This window comes from Stegostoma tigrinum, chromosome 5, assembly GCF_030684315.1.
Source record: "Stegostoma tigrinum isolate sSteTig4 chromosome 5, sSteTig4.hap1, whole genome shotgun sequence".
In the NCBI taxonomy this organism is placed as follows: domain Eukaryota; kingdom Metazoa; phylum Chordata; class Chondrichthyes; order Orectolobiformes; family Stegostomatidae; genus Stegostoma; species Stegostoma tigrinum.
This window is the reverse complement of record NC_081358.1, coordinates 8,441,570-8,460,614: the sequence shown is the minus strand read 5'-3', so window position 1 is coordinate 8,460,614 and position 19,045 is coordinate 8,441,570. Positions and strand designations below refer to the sequence as shown.

At 39.2% G+C, this 19,045-nt stretch overlaps 1 protein-coding gene across 36 annotated transcripts in view; it reads right to left on the bottom strand.

The window, feature by feature from the left end:
• The window catches only part of clasp2 (cytoplasmic linker associated protein 2), a 380,999-nt gene that overhangs the window by 113,623 nt on the left and 248,331 nt on the right, over positions 1–19,045 (bottom strand). For 13 of the 36 annotated variants that reach the window (XM_048530161.2, XM_059645804.1, XM_048530163.2 and 10 more), the window contains 3 exons: positions 14,059–14,133; positions 12,494–12,606; positions 1,226–1,249 (listed from right to left, as the gene is read on the bottom strand). In XM_048530161.2, coding sequence (XP_048386118.1) covers positions 1,226–1,249; positions 12,494–12,606; positions 14,059–14,133 — 212 coding nt within the window. The remainder of the gene's footprint in view (positions 1–1,225; positions 1,250–12,493; positions 12,607–14,058; positions 14,134–19,045) is intronic. The other 23 variants (XM_059645794.1, XM_048530168.2, XM_048530177.2 and 20 more) reach the window with 6 other exon arrangements.

The window sequence follows — 19,045 nt, the reverse complement described above, 5'->3', positions numbered from 1 at the left end:
TGCCTCCAGCCCATTTCCATCCGTCCTTAAATAAGGAGACCAAAGTTATGCAGCATTCAAGGTGTGATACCACCAAAGTCTTCAACAACTAAAACATAACCATTTATTTTTGTGACCAATTCCTCCTGTAATGAAGGATAACATTCTGTTAGCCTCTGAATCACTTGCTATACTTGTATTGGAGCAGGTGGGACTTGAACCTGGGCCTTCTGGTTCAGAGATAGGAATAGTATCACTGTGCCACAAAACTGCTTAACTACTGTATTATTCTGTTATTAAGATGGACATGCATTAACTAGTTTTCCCCATAATTATAAATTAATACATCCTGAGATTAATCAAGGCTAACAGACGTTGCTAAAAATGTTTTTCAGATTACAAACTCCTCATAATATCAGGCTCCCCGTCAACGAAAAAAACTTAGGAATATGCTCTTAGGGTATTTACCAGCGAACTATCTGGCAAATTCTAATTTATTGTTGTTTCATCAATATGGGCTAATCAGATACAAGTGTGACCATATATGTGATGTAAACTTGAAGCACTTCCAAATATTTTCAAAACTATTAGTTTCAAAAAAGTAGTTACTTCCTCAATATAATTATGAAGAATGCCAGGCTAGAAGTGCAATGATTTGAGAAGACCATTAAATTGCATTATTACAGAAGAAAAATGTCATTTGATACTCATATAATAAATACAAGCACATGGTTAAAACTTAAAAGCTGCTTTGGGCAACTGAACCTGACAGACCAAGAATACTGGTCTCTGATGCACTGCATAGTAGAAACTATTGGTGGAGATCAGAATTCATGTGCTTAGCTAAAACAATAAGTCAGCAGTATAAGACAAAAAATGTAGAAAATCATTTTTAGGCTCATGCTCAGCTTCAGCTCACTTTGGAAGTGCATCTTTTTTCTTCAAACTAGTTAGTCATGAAAGGATTTTGGTATGAGTCTGTGTTAACATTCAAGATCAAGTTTATGTGGTTGCCTGTAAGCTGCCTTCTAGGGAATTGGGGGTGGGCAATAAATGCTGGTTTAGCCAGTGATACCCCCATCCCATGAATGAATGAATGAAAAATAAAAAGTTTTGAAAATTTATGCCATCACAAATATACTACAAATTAATTAAGAATTCAATTCTAGAAAAGGCAGCTTTGGTGCTTACGGCACTATATACATTCCTTCATGGAAAACAGTCTTGGAAAGAAGAATATCTCTACCTTACTCCGTACGTCTCCAAGGAGCTGATAGCAAATTTTGGAAAGAAAAATTGAGAACAGTCAGATTATATTTTGTTAGTATTTATTATTTCAGTTAATATTGTGAAGCATGATAATGAAACCACAAGCAGAAAACAAAAAATAGTGGCTCAAAGGAGCCCAATTATACAGACACCCCAAATCTGAGATTTGAACTTGCACCCATAATTTTGAATTTGTAAAGCAAGCACAGAAATGTAGTTGCTCACAATTATAATGTAAGTTCATCTGTTTATACTCTTCTCATGATTGAATATGCTTGGTGTTGAACCATTTTGCTCTCCATATTGTTGCACTTGTTGCTTCTTGTAAAATTCCAACTTTTCTTCGAAAGCAAAGTACCTGGAGTACCTGGATAACCAGGGGCCAGCAACAGCCAATGGCACTTATATTTCCACGTCAGGAACATCACTGAAGTCTTACGGCACAAGAAGTGGCTATTTGGCTCATCATGCTTACACTAGCTCTTCAAACGAGCATCAGTATCTAGTGCTCACATCTTGCTTTTCCCTATGTCCTTGTCCAAAATTTTGATCTAAATTATCATTCAATGCCCTCTTGGATGCCTTAGTTGAACCTGTGTCCACCACAATTCCAGGCAATGCATTCCAAACCCGAACTATTCATTGAGAGAAAATGTTTTTTCTCATATCACCCTTGATTCTTTTACAAATTACTTTAAATCTATGCCCTTTCATTCATGTTCCTTTTACAAATGGGAACAGTTTCTCCCTCCCTACTCTATCCAGCTGCCCATGATTATGAAAATCTTTATCTAATCAGCTGTCAGCCTTCTCTCCAAGGAGAACAGTCCCAACTTCTTCTCATATCTTAAGTTTCTCATGCCTCAAATGATTCTTTTAAGTTGTTTCTGCCTTCTCTCCAAAGCATTCACAACCTTCTAATAATGTGGTGGCCAGAATGAAACTGAAGTCTAATACAAGTCTTATGCAAGTTCAGCATCACCTCTTAGCTTTTGTACTCTATGCTTCCATCAGTAAAACTGAAGATACTATATGCTTTATTTGCTGCTCTACTTGTTGGGCCACCTTTAACGATCTGTGCACATCGGCACTCAGGTCCCTCTGCTCCTACACCCACCTTAGAATTATATTCTTTATTTTAAATTGTTTTTCAATGTTCTCCATACAAAAATACATCACTTTGTGCTTCTCTGCATTCACGTTCATTTGCCACTGACACACTCATTCCACCATCTTTTTGGAGTTCTGTAGTCCTTCTCTCATTTAATATATTACTGAGTTTTGAGTTATCCACAAACTTTGAAACTTTCCCTTGTATACGAAGGTCTAGGTCGTCTATCAGAAAGGAGAAGCCTCCCAATATCGATGCCCGGGAAACTCCACCACAAACATAGGAATAGGAGCAGGCCATTCAGCCTATCAAGCCTGGCGATCATTTAATATGATCAGGAGTGATCGAACACTTCAAAGCCTTGTATACACCCTGTCCCCATAACCCTCTAAATCACAGGCAATCAAAAATCCACCAAAGTCTGTTTTAAACATATTCAAAGACACGGTCTCCACAGCTCTCTGACGTAGAGAGTTCCAACGATTCACAACCCTCTCAGGGAAATAATTTCTCATCTTAGACTTCCATGGCATCCATCATTTGTTTAAAATTGTGACTCTGGTTATGATTCCCCAGTCAACTGAAACATTTCACCTGCATTTATCCCAAATATGCCTTAAAGAATTTTGTAAGTTTCAATAAAATCATCTCTCATTCTTCAAAGCTCTACAGGCCCAGTTTTCCCAATCTCTCTTCACTCCCATCCGAGGAACATGTCTGTGAACTTTTGTTGTACTCCCCCTGTAGGAATAATACCTTCCTTGAAACAAGAAGACCAAAACTACGCACAGTCCTTCAGGTGCAAATTAACCAACTTATAAAACTGAAACAAGACTTGTCTACTACTGCACATAAATCCCCTTGCAATAAAGGCTTATATTCCATTAGTCTTCCAAATAGCTTGCTACACTTCCTTCAGTGACTCCTTGACAAGGACATCTCAGTCCCCTTGCACATGTACACCGTTTAACCTCTTACAATTTAAGAAATAGTCTGCACATCTGTTTCTCTGACCAAAGTAGATAACCTCACATTTTTCAATGTTGTCAACCATTTTCTTGCCCAATGACTAACCCTGTCCAAATCCTTCTGAAGGCACTTTATATTTTCCTTCTGAACACATCCACACTTAGCTTTGTGTAAACCAGATGCATCTTATGCCTTGCCTAACTTATTGTCAAGATTCAAACATAAGGAACTGCTTGATCAAATGCAGGAGAATAATCTATATTTCTTCAAGAAACCATTCTTCAGTGAAGACAGGGAAAAGAGAACATTGCAAAAACAATTTTTAAAATCTTGACAAATCATGATCCAAGAAATAAAGTACTGATATCTCACATTAGCAATAATCAGAAATGTCTTAGTCTTTTAGATACTGTCAATTACTTCTAAGACACCATCTTGACTGAGAAATACATCACCATTCCTGCAGTGTCACTGGGAAAAATATCCTGGAACTTCCTCCCTCAAGACATTGTATGTCTGAATACACAAAAGGGACTGCGACAGTTCAAGAAGGCCGCTCAGTACCACCTTCTCAAGGGCAATCACGGATGGGCCCAGTCAGCAAAGCCCACGGCCCAAAATGAAATTTAAAAATGACTGGATCGTTATCAAACTGTATGCAAAATAATGACCACATAAAATTGCATAAAGAGCAAGAAGACAAATGACCAATTATTCGATTACTTCATAGACATAGCCGAGGGAATTATGTTAGTAGGCTTTATAGTGGCTCATGTGTAATCAACTCTCCATAAAATTGTGCGTACAACACCTCTAACCTTGCTCATCCATTGTCCTTGCTCCTCAAATCTCCTCTCTTCTAAATGTAAAATTTTCTTCAGTTGTTAAAATGGGAAAAAAATTGAAATTCGATCGTGATGCGTTGCAGAGAATATACCAAGGTGCGTTTTTTTTGCAACTCGAAGGATTAACATGGAATGGCGTAATTATACAAAGCTAAGTAATTTTTGGAGAAGCTGGATTTGATATTTTTGAAACAAGCTAGAATCAATGCTTGTTGGTTGAAAAGTAGCTTAGTAACACATTTGGATATTTAATCGTAATTTTTCACAGACCTCGAGAAATCCTGCAAGCAAATACGTGTCTTTTTCTGACTATCTAAGTGTGAAAAACAATAAGGATTTTGGGAAAAATAAAATTTCTAGCTTTAGCAATGATCGAGATCCAAATGACCAACTCCTGAACTGAGGATCTTCTACAACACTGTAGTCGGCAACAATCGTAGCAATTTAATTAATCATTTGAAGCAGTTCATAGAAAAGTGGGGGTTGATTATAAGCACTCTTTCCCTCTCGGGGTTGTGACAGACTGTTTAGTTCTCCTGACTGTAAAAGCAGGTTAATTAAGTTAACTTCTGGTTTATGCTGCTTCTGCCTGATATTTTTGATCCCTATACCTTCCAGAGAATGGCTATCCTTCTGCACTGATCTATTTTATAAGTTCAATTGCACCTCTGATCTGCTGCATATGTTTATAGTATATAGTTATAGCTTATAGTTAACGGCCAATCTCCAGCTTGAACTCAGGAACTCCTAATTTCCTGCTGAGCCTTTGACTGGGAAACTGATTTTACCCGCTTTTCAGATTCAGTACAGTCTTCACAATTAGAACTTCACTTGCCTGGACTGAAAGAGATTTTGATCAGAGATAATGGGAACTGCAGATGCTGGAGAATCCAAGATAACAAAGCGTGAAGCTGGATGAACACAGCAGGCCAAGCTGCATCTCAGGAGCACAAAAGCTGACCTTTCGAGGGTCTAGGCCCAAAATGTCAGCTTTTGTGCTCCTGAGATGCTGCTTCGTCTGCTGTGTTCATCCAGCTTCACACTTTGTTATCTGAAATAGATTTTGCTTCGTTTAGACCTTACAATAACCTTCAGCTTTACTGCTATCTTTCTTTTTGCACTGCAATCAATTCTGTTCAGCTACATAAACTTAATTTCAAAGGAAATAGCTTCATCAGTACATCTCTGATAATCTACTTTGATAAAGCTTCTGGGCTGAGTTCAGTTATCACCACCTGTCGATAAATTTGAATCTGTTTGTTCGTGGTCTATACCAACTCCACCGCATCTTCATTAATTTTATTCCAATACTGACCATCTGATTTTATCTTTGGATTTGCACTACTGTCTGGAAATAGTCAGCAGTTAAGCAATAGCTGTGGAGAAAGAAACAAAATTCAAGTTTCAGGTCAATGATGTGAAGACAAATCTGATGAAAGGTCATCAGCCTGAAACCTGAACTTTGTACCTCACTCTCCAGATTTTACAGAAAACTTTTTATTAACTGGCATCTATGGGTCCAGAAGTGTGCTGTTTGATCAAATATTCCAGATAATCAAGAGATCTGCATAACCAACGTAAAAATACACACTAAGTAATAGAAACATAATGTAGGGGTATACACATCATTGTAACATTTTGTTTGCAAAACTAATAATGTAAATAATAATGCAACTTTGCCTTAAATAGAACATAATGGTAGACAGCATCCTCGCTTCTTAACTCAACTGACTACTCAGACCTCAGTGTTTGAGGAGAGATCGACTGGAAATTGAATCAGCTGTTGATATTTCATGTAGCTATTCAATTGAACAACAAGCACATTTATGTTGAGGTAAATAAATTTAAAAAACTAGAATAATTTTTGCTGGTTCATCAAGAGTGCCACTTAAAACAAAGTTTGCTGTACTTGATCTTCCGGGTATTTGTAATATTTTGTGCCTTTATTTCAGTGAAGTTCCATATCTGAGCCACTTCCTTTTTCTCATTTACATTCTGTCTCTTGGCATAGTCATCCAGAAACATGTCAGTTTTCATATGTATGCCAAGCTTTCCCTTGTTGCCACCTCTTTCAGTTCCTCTACTTGTCTCTAAATTATCAGACTGATAATCTTACATTCAGTATCAGACGAGCAGAAATTTCTGCCAATTTAACTTTGGGATAAACGAAACCATTATCTCCAGTTCCAGTTACAACTCTGCTTCTTGGGAACCGCCGATTGCTGAACCAGTCTAGCCACAATCTCAGGGTGATACCTGACCCCAGGCTGAGATTCCGAACACACATCCACAGTAACATCATTTCCATTGCTGTAACATTGCTTTATAGAACCGACCTTAGTGTTGTCTGCAAATTTACTATCCCATCCTTCTGCACCGTCATCCAGGTCATTTATAAAAATGACGAATGAAATGATGTCACCAAGCTGACCTGGCCGCTCCAGCCCAGTCTATTGCTGTTTTGGAGACTTAATTTCCCTTGTGCCTTCTTTCACACTGCAGCCATCTTAAAATGTTGCAGATTTTAGTTGACTCTTGCCTCAATTAATCTGCTGCTGAAGTATACATCCATGCCTTTTCTCATGATCTGCAACATTTTAAGATGGCTGCAGTGTGAAAGAAGGCACAAGGGAAATTAAGTCTCCAAAACAGCAGTAGACTGGGATGGAGCGGCCAGGTCAGCTTGGTGACATCATTTCATTCATCATTTTTATAAATGACCTGGATGAGGGTGCAGAAGAATGGTTTAGTAAATTTGCAGACAACACTAAGGTCGGCAGAGTTGTGGATACTGCCGGATGGGATTTATCCTAGGATCCTCTGGGATACCAGGGAGGAGATAGGCCAAATGGGATTTATCCTCAGATCCTCTGGGAAGGCAGGGAGGAGATTGCCGAGCCTTTGACATTGATCTTTAACTTGTCATTGTCTACAGGAATAGTGCCAGGCGACTGGAAGCTAGCAAATGTGGTTCCCCTGTTCAAGAAGGGGAGTAGAGACAACCCTGGTAATTATAGACCAGTGAGCCTTACCTCAGTTGTTGGTAAAGTGTTGGAAAAGGTTATAAGAGATAGAATTTATAATCATCTGGAAAAGAATAATTTGATTAGGGATAGTCAGCATGGTTTTGTGAAGGGTAGGTCGTGCCTCAAAAACCTTATTGAGTTAGAACATAGAACATAGAACAGTACAGCACAGAACAGGCCCTTCAGCCCACAATGTTGTGCCGACCATTGATCCTCATGTATGCACCCTCAAATTTCTGTGACCATATACATGTCCAGCAGTCTCTTAAATGACCCCAATGACCTTGCTTCCACAACTGCTGCTGGCAACGCATTCCATGCTCTCACAACTCTCTGCGTAAAGAACCTGCCTCTGACATCCCCTCTATACTTTCCACCAACCAGCTTAAAACTATGGCCCCTCGTGCTAGCCATTTCTGCCCTGGGAAATAGTCTCTGGCTATCAACTCTATCTATGCCTCTCATTATCTTGTATACCTCAATTAGGTCCCCTCTCCTCCTCCTTTTCTCCAATGAAAAGAGACCGAGCTCAGTCAACCTCTCTTCATAAGATAAGCCCTCCAGTCCAGGCAGCATCCAGGTAAACCTCCTCTGAACCCTCTCTAAAGCATCCACATCTTTCCTATAAAAGGGCGACCAGAACTGGACGCAGTATTCCAAGTGCGGTCTAACCAAAGTTTTATAGAGCTGCAACAAGATCTCACGACTCTTAAACTCAATCCCCCTGTTAATGAAAGCCAAAACACCATATGCTTTCTTAACAACCCTGTCCACTTGGGTGGCCATTTTAAGGGATCGATGTATCTGCACACCAAGATCCCTCTGTTCCTCCACGCTGCCAAGAATCCTATCCTTAATCCTGTACTCAGCTTTCAAATTCGACCTTCCAAAATGCATCACCTCGCATTTATCCAGGTTGAAGTCCATCTGCTACCTCTCAGCCCATCTCTGCATCCTGTCAATGTCCCGCTGCAGCCTACAACAGCCCTCTATACTGTCAACGACACCTCCGACCTTTGTGTCGTCTGCAAACTTGCTGACCCATCCTTCAATCCCCTCATCCAAGTCATTAATAAAAATTACAAACAGTAGAGGCCCAAGGACAGAGCCCTGTGGAACCCCACTCACCACTGACTTCCAGGCAGAATATTTTCCTTCTACTACCACTCGCTGTCTTCTGTTGGCCAGCCAATTCTGTATCCAAGCAGCTAAGTTCCCCTGTATCCCATTCCTCCTGACCTTCTGAATGAGCCTACCATGGGGAACCTTATCAAATGCCTTACTGAAGTCCATATACACCACATCCACAGCTCGACCCTCATCAACTTTTCTAGTCACATCCTCAAAAAACTCGATAAGGTTTGTAAGGCATGACCTACCCCTCACAAAGCCGTGTTGACTGTATTTGATCAAGCCATGCTCTTCCAGATGGTCATAAATCTTATCCCTCAGAATCCTTTCTAACACCTTGCAGACGACAGACGTGAGACTTACCGGTCTATAATTGCCGGGGATTTCCCTATTTCCTTTCTTGAAGAGAGGAATTACATTTGCCTCTCTCCAGTCCTCAGGTACGACTCCAGTGGAGAGCGAGGATGCAAAGATCTTCGCAAGTGGCGAAGCAATTGCATTTCTCGCTTCCCAAAGCAGCCGAGGACAAATCTGGTCTGGGCCTGGCGACTTGTCAATCTTAATGTTTGACAAAATTTTCAGCACATCAGCTTCCTCTATCTCTATCCATTCCAGCATGCACACCTGCTCTTCAAAGGTTTCATTCACTACAAAGTTCGTTTCTTTCGTAAAGACAGAAGCAAAAAACTCATTTAGGGCTTCCCCTACCTCCTCAGGCTCCACACACAAGTTCCCTATGCTATCCCTGATCGGCCCTACTCTTTCTGTGACCATTCTCTTAATCCTCACATAAGTGTAAAATGCCTTTGTGTTTTCCCGGATTCCTTCTGCCAAGCCTTTCTCGTGCCCCCTCCTGGCTCTCCTCAGACCATTTTTGAGCTCCTTCCTTGCCTGCATGTAATCCTCACCAGCTGAACTTGACCCTAGCTTCCTCCACCTTATGTAAGCTACCTTCTTCCTTTTCACAAGAAGCTCCACCGCTCTCGTCATCCAAGGTTCCTTTATCTTACCCCTTCTTGCCTGTCTCAGAGGGACATATTTACTCATCACGCCCAACAACTGTTCCTTAAACAGTCTCCACATGTCTATAGTTCCCTTACCATGGAACAACTGCTCCCAGTCCATGCTTCCAAACTCATGTCTAATCGCATCATAGTTTCCTCTTCCCCAATTAAATATCCTCCCATTTTGCCTAATCCTCTCCTTCTCCATAGCTATGTAGAATGTGAGGCAGTTATGGTCACTATCACCAAAATGCTCTCCCACCACAAGATCTGATACCTGCCCCGGCTCGTTTCCGAGCACCAAATCTAGAATGGCCTCTCCCCTCGTCGGCCTGTCAACGTACTGCGTTAGGAAACCCTCCTGAACACACCTTACAAAAACAGCTCCATTCAAATCTTCTGCTCGAAGGAGGTTCCAATCTTCAAGTTCTTCAAGAAGGTGACCAAACAGGTAGATGAGAGTAAACTGGTTGATGTGGTGTATATGGATTTCAGCAAGGCGTTCGATAAGGTTCCCCACAATAGCCTATTGTACAAAATGCGGAGGAATGGAATTGTGGGAGATATAGCAGTTTGGATCGGAAATTGGCTTGCTGAAAGAAGACAGAGGGAGGTAGTTGATGGGAAATGTTCATCCTGGAGACCAGTTACTAGTGGTGTACCGCAAGGGTCGGTGTTGGGATCACTGCTGTTTGTCATTTTCATAAATGACCTGGATGAGGGCGTAGAAGGATGGGTTAGTAAATTTGCAGACGACACTAAGGTCGGTGGAGTTGTGGATAATGACGAAGGATGGTATAGGTTACAGAGAGACATAGATAAGCTGCAGAGCTGGGCTGAGAGGTGGCAAATGGAGTTTAATGCAGACAAGTGTGAGGTGATGCACTTTGGTAGGAGTAACCGGTAAGATTCTTGGTAGTGTAGATGAGCAGAGAGATCTCGGTGTCCATGTACACGGATCCTTGAAAGTTGCCACCCAGGTTGACAGGGCTGTTAAGAAGGCAAATACCTTAGTGTTTAAGTTTGTGTCAATAGAGGGATCGAGTTCCGGAACCAAGAGGTTATGCTGCAGCTGTACAAAACTCTGGTGCGGCTGCACTTGGAATATTGTGTACAGTTCTGGTCACCGCATTATAAGAAGGATGTGGAAGCTTTGGAAAAGGTGTAGAGGAGATTTACTAAGATGTTGCCTGGTATGGAGGGTAGGTCTTACAAGGAAAGGCTAAGGTACTTGAGGCTGTTTTCGTTATAAAGAAGGTTGAGAGGTGATTTAATTGAGACACACAAAATAATCAGAGGGTTAGATAGGGTGGATAGGGAGAGCCTTTTTCCTCGGATGGTGACGGCGAGCACGAGAGGGCATAGCTTTAAATTGAGCGGTGAAAGATATAGGACAGATGTCAGAGGTAGTTTCTTTACTCAAAGAGTAGTAAGGGAATGGAACACTGCCTGCAACGGTAGTAGATTTGCCAACTTAAGTACATTTAAGTCGTCATTGGACAAGCACATGGATGTACATGGTATAGTGTAGGTTAGATGGGCTTCAGATTGGTATGACAGGTCGGCACAACATTGAGGGCCGAAGGGCCTGTACTGTGCTGTAATGTTCTACGTTCTATGTAACTATGAGCAGAGAATGCTGAGACTGTCAGTTATCTCCTACTCTCATTCTTTATGGAGTGATTCTTCAGTCAGTACTAGAGCAGCAACAATGTGGCACAAATGAGAGTCACTGCATTGAAGCCAGTGCCACAAAGAGGAAAATCTTAGACCAGAATATTTCCACAGGGAACTTTGGGCCCATGAAAGTAGACAGTCTGCTTGGCCTGGGGTTTTGTGGAGCAGAATAAACAGCAGGTTTACAAGGATGGCAAACTAAATCAACCTCCCAAGAATCCACATTTTGCCCACTCCGTATTCTGTCTAACACATAACACATTTACCTGAATAAGGTGAGGTTTTGGAATTCACAACCACATGATGTATTTGTGTGAGGGAAAAAGCATGAAGACCTTGAGTTCTCTATCTTGCCACCTCTCTTTACTCTATGTGGCTGCGGTATTGGCACGGCTTGAAAGCAACAGAGATTGCCTAGCGAGTAATTATTCTTAAAGGTAGCAAGTTCTGATGAGAATATAAAACCAAGAGGAGAGTTTTGGATTGCTACTAATATACAGCACAGGTCGAGTTAGGCAACTTACATGGCTGGTACTTTAATTTCAATTTAAGGTAGCGTTTCAATGATTTTTCGAATTAACTGTTCTGTGATAGCAGAGGATAACTGAGGTGTGAAGTCAGTGGGATTTGGTGACTGGCATCAACTGGGAGAGTGCATCTGTGATGCTGAGGAAAGAAGAGAAACTCTGCAAAATGGAAACACCAGTCCTAGGAAATAAGTGACTCTTGTCAACTGTGGGAGTAGGCTATTACCCCAACTCAACATTTCTGCTGCGAACCCTGGGTGGACGTGACCAAGTGTGCTGGAGGAGAGGTTTAGCACTGCCAAAAAATGATGAATGTGAAGACTGGATCTCACACACAGATATGGAAAATAAGTTCTTTATTTAAAGGAACTGATGCAACAAGATCCAGGCTTGTTACAAGAATTGCAAGATAAGATGCTTTTGGTGACTCCATTCCATTAAGATTTGGAGCAGTTTGCAGGGCACCATTTGGGTAAAGTCAATGTCTGTGGAGCTCTAGTTGTTTGGGAGCTGCTTTTGGACAAACATTGGTGACTAAATCCTTAAAAAGCAATTAGAATTCTGCCTGACGTTTGGGGCTTTAAAGAACTTTGTGGCTGAAGTTGGTACCATATTATGTTAAGTGAACTACTTAGTAAATCAGTGAGATGGATCTTTGTTGTATCTGCAATTTAAGGTGCAAGTTGTAATTTATTACCTTTACCTGTTAATTCATGTTTATGTTGATTTTGATCTAATTGTTCATGTAAAAGTTATAAAAAAGTGAAAGCTTGATCTTTGGCCTTATTGTTGGGGTCATTCAGTAAACTCGATTCTTTTGGTTTTTCAGCCCCTATGGGGATCTTGACAAATGACAGAACATTTTGCATCATAACAATAATCTTTAAAAATAAAAAGTAGCAGTATTCAGATGACAAATGGCAAATAAATGATCAAATAATTTAACTGTACATACCAAAGCATCTGCAACAGCTTCCTCCACATCAGATCCGGTGTTGAGAACTCGCATGGCACTCACGGACGCAGACAGCCTACTGGACTGATTAAACCCATAGCGATCGGACCCTGCTATTTTAATCATCAAGAAATAAAATAAGGCAATTATTAAAGCAGTTCAATAAACATCACATTTCTAATAAATCTTCAGGGAAAGCAAATTTCAAATGAGGTACCAGTTAGGATCACTGAAAAATATGTTCAAACAGAATAGAATGTTACATGCATAACATATTGTGATTATACATAAACATTAAGGCAAAGTATCACAACAGAAAAAAAAACACCATAAAAGTTTCTGCCTATCCTATCAGTTTACACTGAACAGATATTTTAAATGACATTTATGCTGCAGAGCTTTGCTATGACACTGCTCACTAGATCTTTGATGCAAGCAAACGGGCTTATTAGCAGAACTCAATTTGCAACCTCTGGAAAAGCTACATTTTTACCTTTTGTTTTCATTCCAAGTTTCATATGTATTATGTGATTTTCATCTCTGCCCAGTATGTACTTTCTATGACAGGAACAGAGAACTAGAGTACAGATCTTGACAGGTAGAAGTGCACATAGAAAAAGGCCATCAAAAAGAAAATGGATTTTACACACATACAGGCCAATGATTACGACAAAAATGACTGATAATGAATTTATACAAGATAATGATTTTATGAGGGCTCATAATGAAATGTTATCCAAGAGATGAATTCATAACAAGGGCCAAAAACTGAAAATTATTTCTAGAACACAGAGGAAATTCCATCATAAGAATGGCACATTTTATAACACGTGTTTGAAACTAAAACTGCAAGACTTTTTTAAAAAGTGGATTAAAAATTAGAAGAAGAATGGAGAAAAGTTAGAGAGATTATAATTTCAGAAGTTTTAAATTGCAAAGTGTAATGGGCCAGAATGGTCACCTTCGGAGTTGTAATTACTATGATCCTAATGCTGTGTAAAACCCTACCAACTGAGATGATGAGAGAGAAATTGAGAGCAAAAATGGGAGAAATAAGGGTAGGAATCTTCCCAAAAAATTTACGTCTTCAACGTAATCGATGACTGAGTAGTCATGCAGATTCACACCTTTTTCAAGAAATTTATCCGCATACTATCTTAAAGAGCAACTCCTAATTTTACCTAGGGGAAACAATGTCTTGAACAGTGGGAAGTGCAATAATAGTGCCAGAGGGGGAAAAAAATACAAAGTGAGGGAGGGGTCAAGAATTTTTAGGTCTCTGGGAAGGGAAGTGCACATAAGAGAGACAGAGGGAGAGATGCAAGAAATAAAATTATGTTGAATTTCTTATTTCCTGTCAACATCCAGAAGTACAAAATTCTCTGCAGCAACATTCCCATTTAAAAACACTGTAGCCAAAACAATATCTTTAAAAATATAATTACCACTTTGATGAGAAAGTAAGGATTACAAAATTATCCTTTGTGGAAATAGGTTTAGGAGCATGCCAAGCAAAAAGGTGCTAAGTTGGAAAGTTTGCACAAATAACATTGGCATGCTGTTACCCGAATTTTCACCTGCAGCTGAGTATGTTTCTGAGGTATACAGAGCACCAGTTGATCTGGAGTGATGTCTGGAGGCTGTAAGTATAGGAGGATACAAACCCTGTCTATTACCATGCAAGCCTTCATTATGTGCAAATATTAATCTGAAATTAAAGACTGCCACTTGGATAGAAAAAGAAAAAAGTCAACAGAAATAAGGAAATCAGATGTTCGTAAAGCTGACAGTAAAAATATACTGTAAGTAATTTCAAACCTTTTTAATGAAATTCTTATCTCAGTTAAATGGCCATCCACTTATTTGAAACAGTGCCCTCAAATTCTAGAGGAAGGGTGGGAGCGATGGGGTGGCAGCACAGCTTGCTAAGTGTGCAGGAGGAAGGGTCGCAGGGCATGAGGGGACGGGGGTGAGGGAGGGTTGGAGGGGCGTACGCCATGGTGGAGAATAGTGGAAGGGAGGCAGGGTGTAGGGGGAGAGCAAAAGGGCTATCGTGCATTCTAGGGCAAGGCATGTGTTGGGAGGAGTGGGCAGGAGAGCGTCATAGCATGGGAAGGGACAAGGCATGAGAGGGTGGGAGGGGAGGAAGGGCACAGAAGAGGACAAGGGAACTGATCTGGGTTTCTTTCAAGAAATAAGGCAAAAAAAGGTTTTGTCAGTTCTGCTGCTTGTAACTTTTTAATGGTAACTTTATTAAATATGCATTTTGTAAAAATTATGTTGCTGCATTGTTCAATTGAAATTCATGGATAATTATACACAAACACTTTATAATTCCAAAAATTACTCACTGGCCCAGTGAATGGGAAACATATTGAAACATGGTAACATAGACAAAAACAGTGGACAATCCAGATAGCTCTGAATATGAACATTTTCTAGTGAAATATAATTTTAAAAAATTCTGTTTTTTCTATTCTTATTTTCTCGCCTACCTTTGCATTGTCAGAAAACCTGGATATATTATATTTAGTCAGTTGATCTATAGGATTGAAGTAGATTGTAAAATTGCAGTTTTCCCATTAGTTGTCCTCTGTCAACCCAAGAATGATCTGTTCAATCCTGGTTTGTTTTCCGTCCATTAACCGATTCTCAATCCATGGTAATGTATACTTTCTCTCACATGAACCCTAATTTTGGGTTATTATCTTTTGTGCAGCACTTCCTGAAATTATTTTTGAAAATCTGAACATCACGTCTTGAAGGTTCCCATTCATTTTGCTGACTAGTTAGAACCTCAAAAAAGTACTGATTTGCAAAACACAATTTTTTAAAAATATGTTTTCTTAAAAATGCTGTTGACTCTGTGCATATGTATGATTTTTATTTTAAGTGTCCTAATGTCATACTGTAATGTCTCCAGTTTGAAATGCCTGAGAACAAAATACCTTTTTCTTGGTTTGGAATTTTCTCGTTAAAATTCCTAACCACAAGTGGGAGGATTACATTAAAGTATATACCTGAGAAGTAAAACACTGACAAAACATAACAAAGCTGTAATAAAATGATTTTGTTTATCCAAATACGATACTTTCCATGTTTCCAAAGTAACGCACTCTTTAACACATTTATCTACAAGTGTTAATAAATGTGAGTATGTGTTTCATGGGAATGGGACAGAGCTGATTAAAGTGTGTGATGTGGGATAATGACAAGGGATACTTGCCATGTATGAAACATGTCCCTGCCCATCCTCTAAATCAGCCTGGAAACAGAACTTCTTCGACTGCAAAGGCCACTGATGTAGTGCCTGGAAAAACTGTGTCAATTAACCATCAACTACTGGGGCCATAACGACCAATTCTGGAGTCACATGTATGTACAAGAAATACGCTGGATAACTGAGAACTGTAGTTTGAGTTTTAGATGTAACAGATTATAATGTAATCTGAATGCCCTACATTTCGATGCTTTCTTTCTTTCACCTATCTTTAATAGCATATTACATTTCCTTCCTTCCAATCCATAGAAGCTGCTCCAGAACTTAGGGAATTGTGAAAGTTCAAAGCTATTAGATTTACTGCCTCTAATAACCACCTATCTTAAAGTGAATGAGTGTAGGTTCATTATGCAAGAAGCAGCCATTTAGCCCATCAAGTCCACAGTCAGAACTTCTTCAATCTGTCCTCATAACTGAAGTCTCCTGGGATCATTCTTGCAAATCGTGTCTGTACTCCCTGATGCATTAACATCCTTCCGATACCATGGCACCCAGAACTGTACACAATGCTCCAACTCAGTTCTAATAAGTGTCTTATACAATTCAGCATCACCTCTTTGCTCTTCTTCTCTATGTCTACATTAATAAAGCTGATGATGCCATATGCTTTAATAGTTGCTCTCTCCGCCTATTCTTCCACTTTCACTGCTGCGTAGACATACACACTCATGTCCGTCTGCTCCTTCACCCTTTTTCCAATTGTACCCCTTACTTTATATTGCCTGCTCGTGTTCTTCATTACAAAATGTATCACCTCACACTTCTGTGGATTCAAATTCATGTCATTGATCCGCCTATTCTCTTCAGAGGGTTGGTGCACTTAACACACTGTAGGGATTCCATGATTCCATAATTTAGGTGTACACAGAGGACGTTTATAATTTCAAATATCAAGTGGATCTTATGAAGCCACATTCATTCACATTAAACATAAATTACAAGATAATCATGATTCTGTAAAACTAGGTGCTCAGTGTGATATAGTAAGGCAGAAAACAGAACAACAATATGCCTTTAAAAAAACACAAAAGTGCTGGAGAACTCAGCAGGCATGACAGCATCTGTGAAGAAAGAAACAAAGTTAATGTTTCACGTCCAGTATGAGTTTGGAATGTAAAAGTGGAAATGCAATTTATTTTACGTTGAAAAAGGGAGGAAAGGAGCAAGGAAATCAGTCTATTTTAAAGTTGTCATATTTCAATTCTTGAAGTTGCAACTCTTCATTAGGAGCAAGGCAAAAGCTTTTTTTAAAAATATGGACTTTGACGAGATGCAGCTATTAACTGTAAGGCCAGCGTCTGCTGGCTTTCCCAAACTGTTCTTGAAATGAATGGTTTGCTGGGTTTGCTTAAGTCGAACAACCACAAGGTCATAACTCCAAATAATCTGTGTGAATGAGATGACAGAGCCCATCATTAAATAATAAGCTCTTCCTGTTCTGCTTTCAATGAATCATAGCTTACCGATAACTAACTTGGTCCAATACCTCATGGACACTAATAAAGTGAATCTGATTTGTGAAAACGTTTCAGCAGTATAACTAAAGCAGTAAAAATATAATCTTATCATTGGAAAAAAAAATTGCCAGTATAACGTAATCTTTTTGCAAGGTCAAATAAATTGTTTATAAGTTTGCTACCATCTTGCAATGTTGCTGCAGCTTTTGCAATCTTCACAGGCGTGACCCCAGAAACAAGTTTTACTTTCAGTATCACAGAACCTGTTGCAGGCAACTAACCATAAGCTAACTTAGCTACTTTATCAGTGATGTTCTGCAATGTTCAAAAATTCACTGCATTATCATTTACCAGGGTGTAAAGTTTTTCAAAATATTTTCAATAAAACAATATTACATACAACATGCAATGAAACTAGTTAAGTCCCTTCCAGCGCAAAATATCTCACTATATATTTAATGATAAAGAAATAGCACTGGAAAAATGGAATTTCAAAAGAATGTTGTCAAAAAAGGGAACTTTAAATCAAAAAAGTACATCAAATTGACATCAAATTTATTGTGCAAAAAATGATGAGACCCAATAGTGCTCATCATTAACTTACGCAGGAATCTAGAAGTTGCTGTCCAAGATGCACTGCTATCAAATGCCATCTTGCTCATCATTCAAATACAGTGAGGAATTTGACGCTCCTTACTTACGTGGTAGTTATGGTCTAAATTCAGACTAATACGGTTAGGCCTTGTCTATTTCAGTCTAAAGACACTTAAATTGTTGTGTTAAGTTTTAATTATGATCAAAAAATCTCCGGTCATGAAAATGAATTCTTACAACATGGAATTATGTTCCCTAGCTTGTTGAGGTTTAAAAAAATAGTTTCAATGCATTTTATCTTTTCCCTGTCTTTTTTTCTCTTAATCCTGTCCTTCTTTCCTCAAATTTATGTTTTATTTTATGGGTTCCAGATCTCCTGTCCAGAATGCCAGACCATTTAGAGTTGTAACTTGCAGCACAAAAAGCTCACAGAAAATAAATTGGTAAGAGCAAATCTAACCAATGACATTACTGTTTACCTAATGCTCAATAGTAAATTCTGGCTGACTGGCAATGGCTATTTTAATGCACTTGACCACGCTGAGTGAAATTTTTCCGTTTACAAAAGCAGTACAACTATTTTATTACAGTTTAATGGTAAACAGGTTCAGAGAAATTAATGATGATGCATAAAACAAATATGAGTAAAATTATTGTTTCATTACTGTTTGCACTTTTTAAAACTCAACTTGGGTAGCGATGTCATAATACATGTGTGGAGCAAGTGGGGTTTGAATCCATTTATTCCAGCCCAAACATAGGGACAACGCTTCCAATGAGCCACAAGAACTTTCTACTTTTTGTACTATTGTTTTTGTGTTGACCCAAGTTTCTTAAACTTTCCAAAGTGCTACAACCACTCAATACGGGAAGGAATGGCAGTGTTCTTGCTCAACAATTTCAGGAGTCTGATAAGTTAGTTATACCCAGTCTTGCAAATGTTTGGAGCCATTGAAAGCAATTAGATATATTCAATTATAATTGCTAAAATTTCTCATTTATACAATTCTCCATTTCTTAACACCGAGAATAGAAAACCAGCATGCCACATTTTTAAAATTGGCAAGATTTTCAGTGTGTTAGCTGATGAGCTGTAGAGGTGTCTGACAAAAAGTATGAGACACAAATAAAGGATAAATTCTTGGCTGGAAGACATTTAACTCACATTTCAACAAGAAGGTACTAATTTCCCCAAAGCATATAGCAAAAGCGATGCAACTA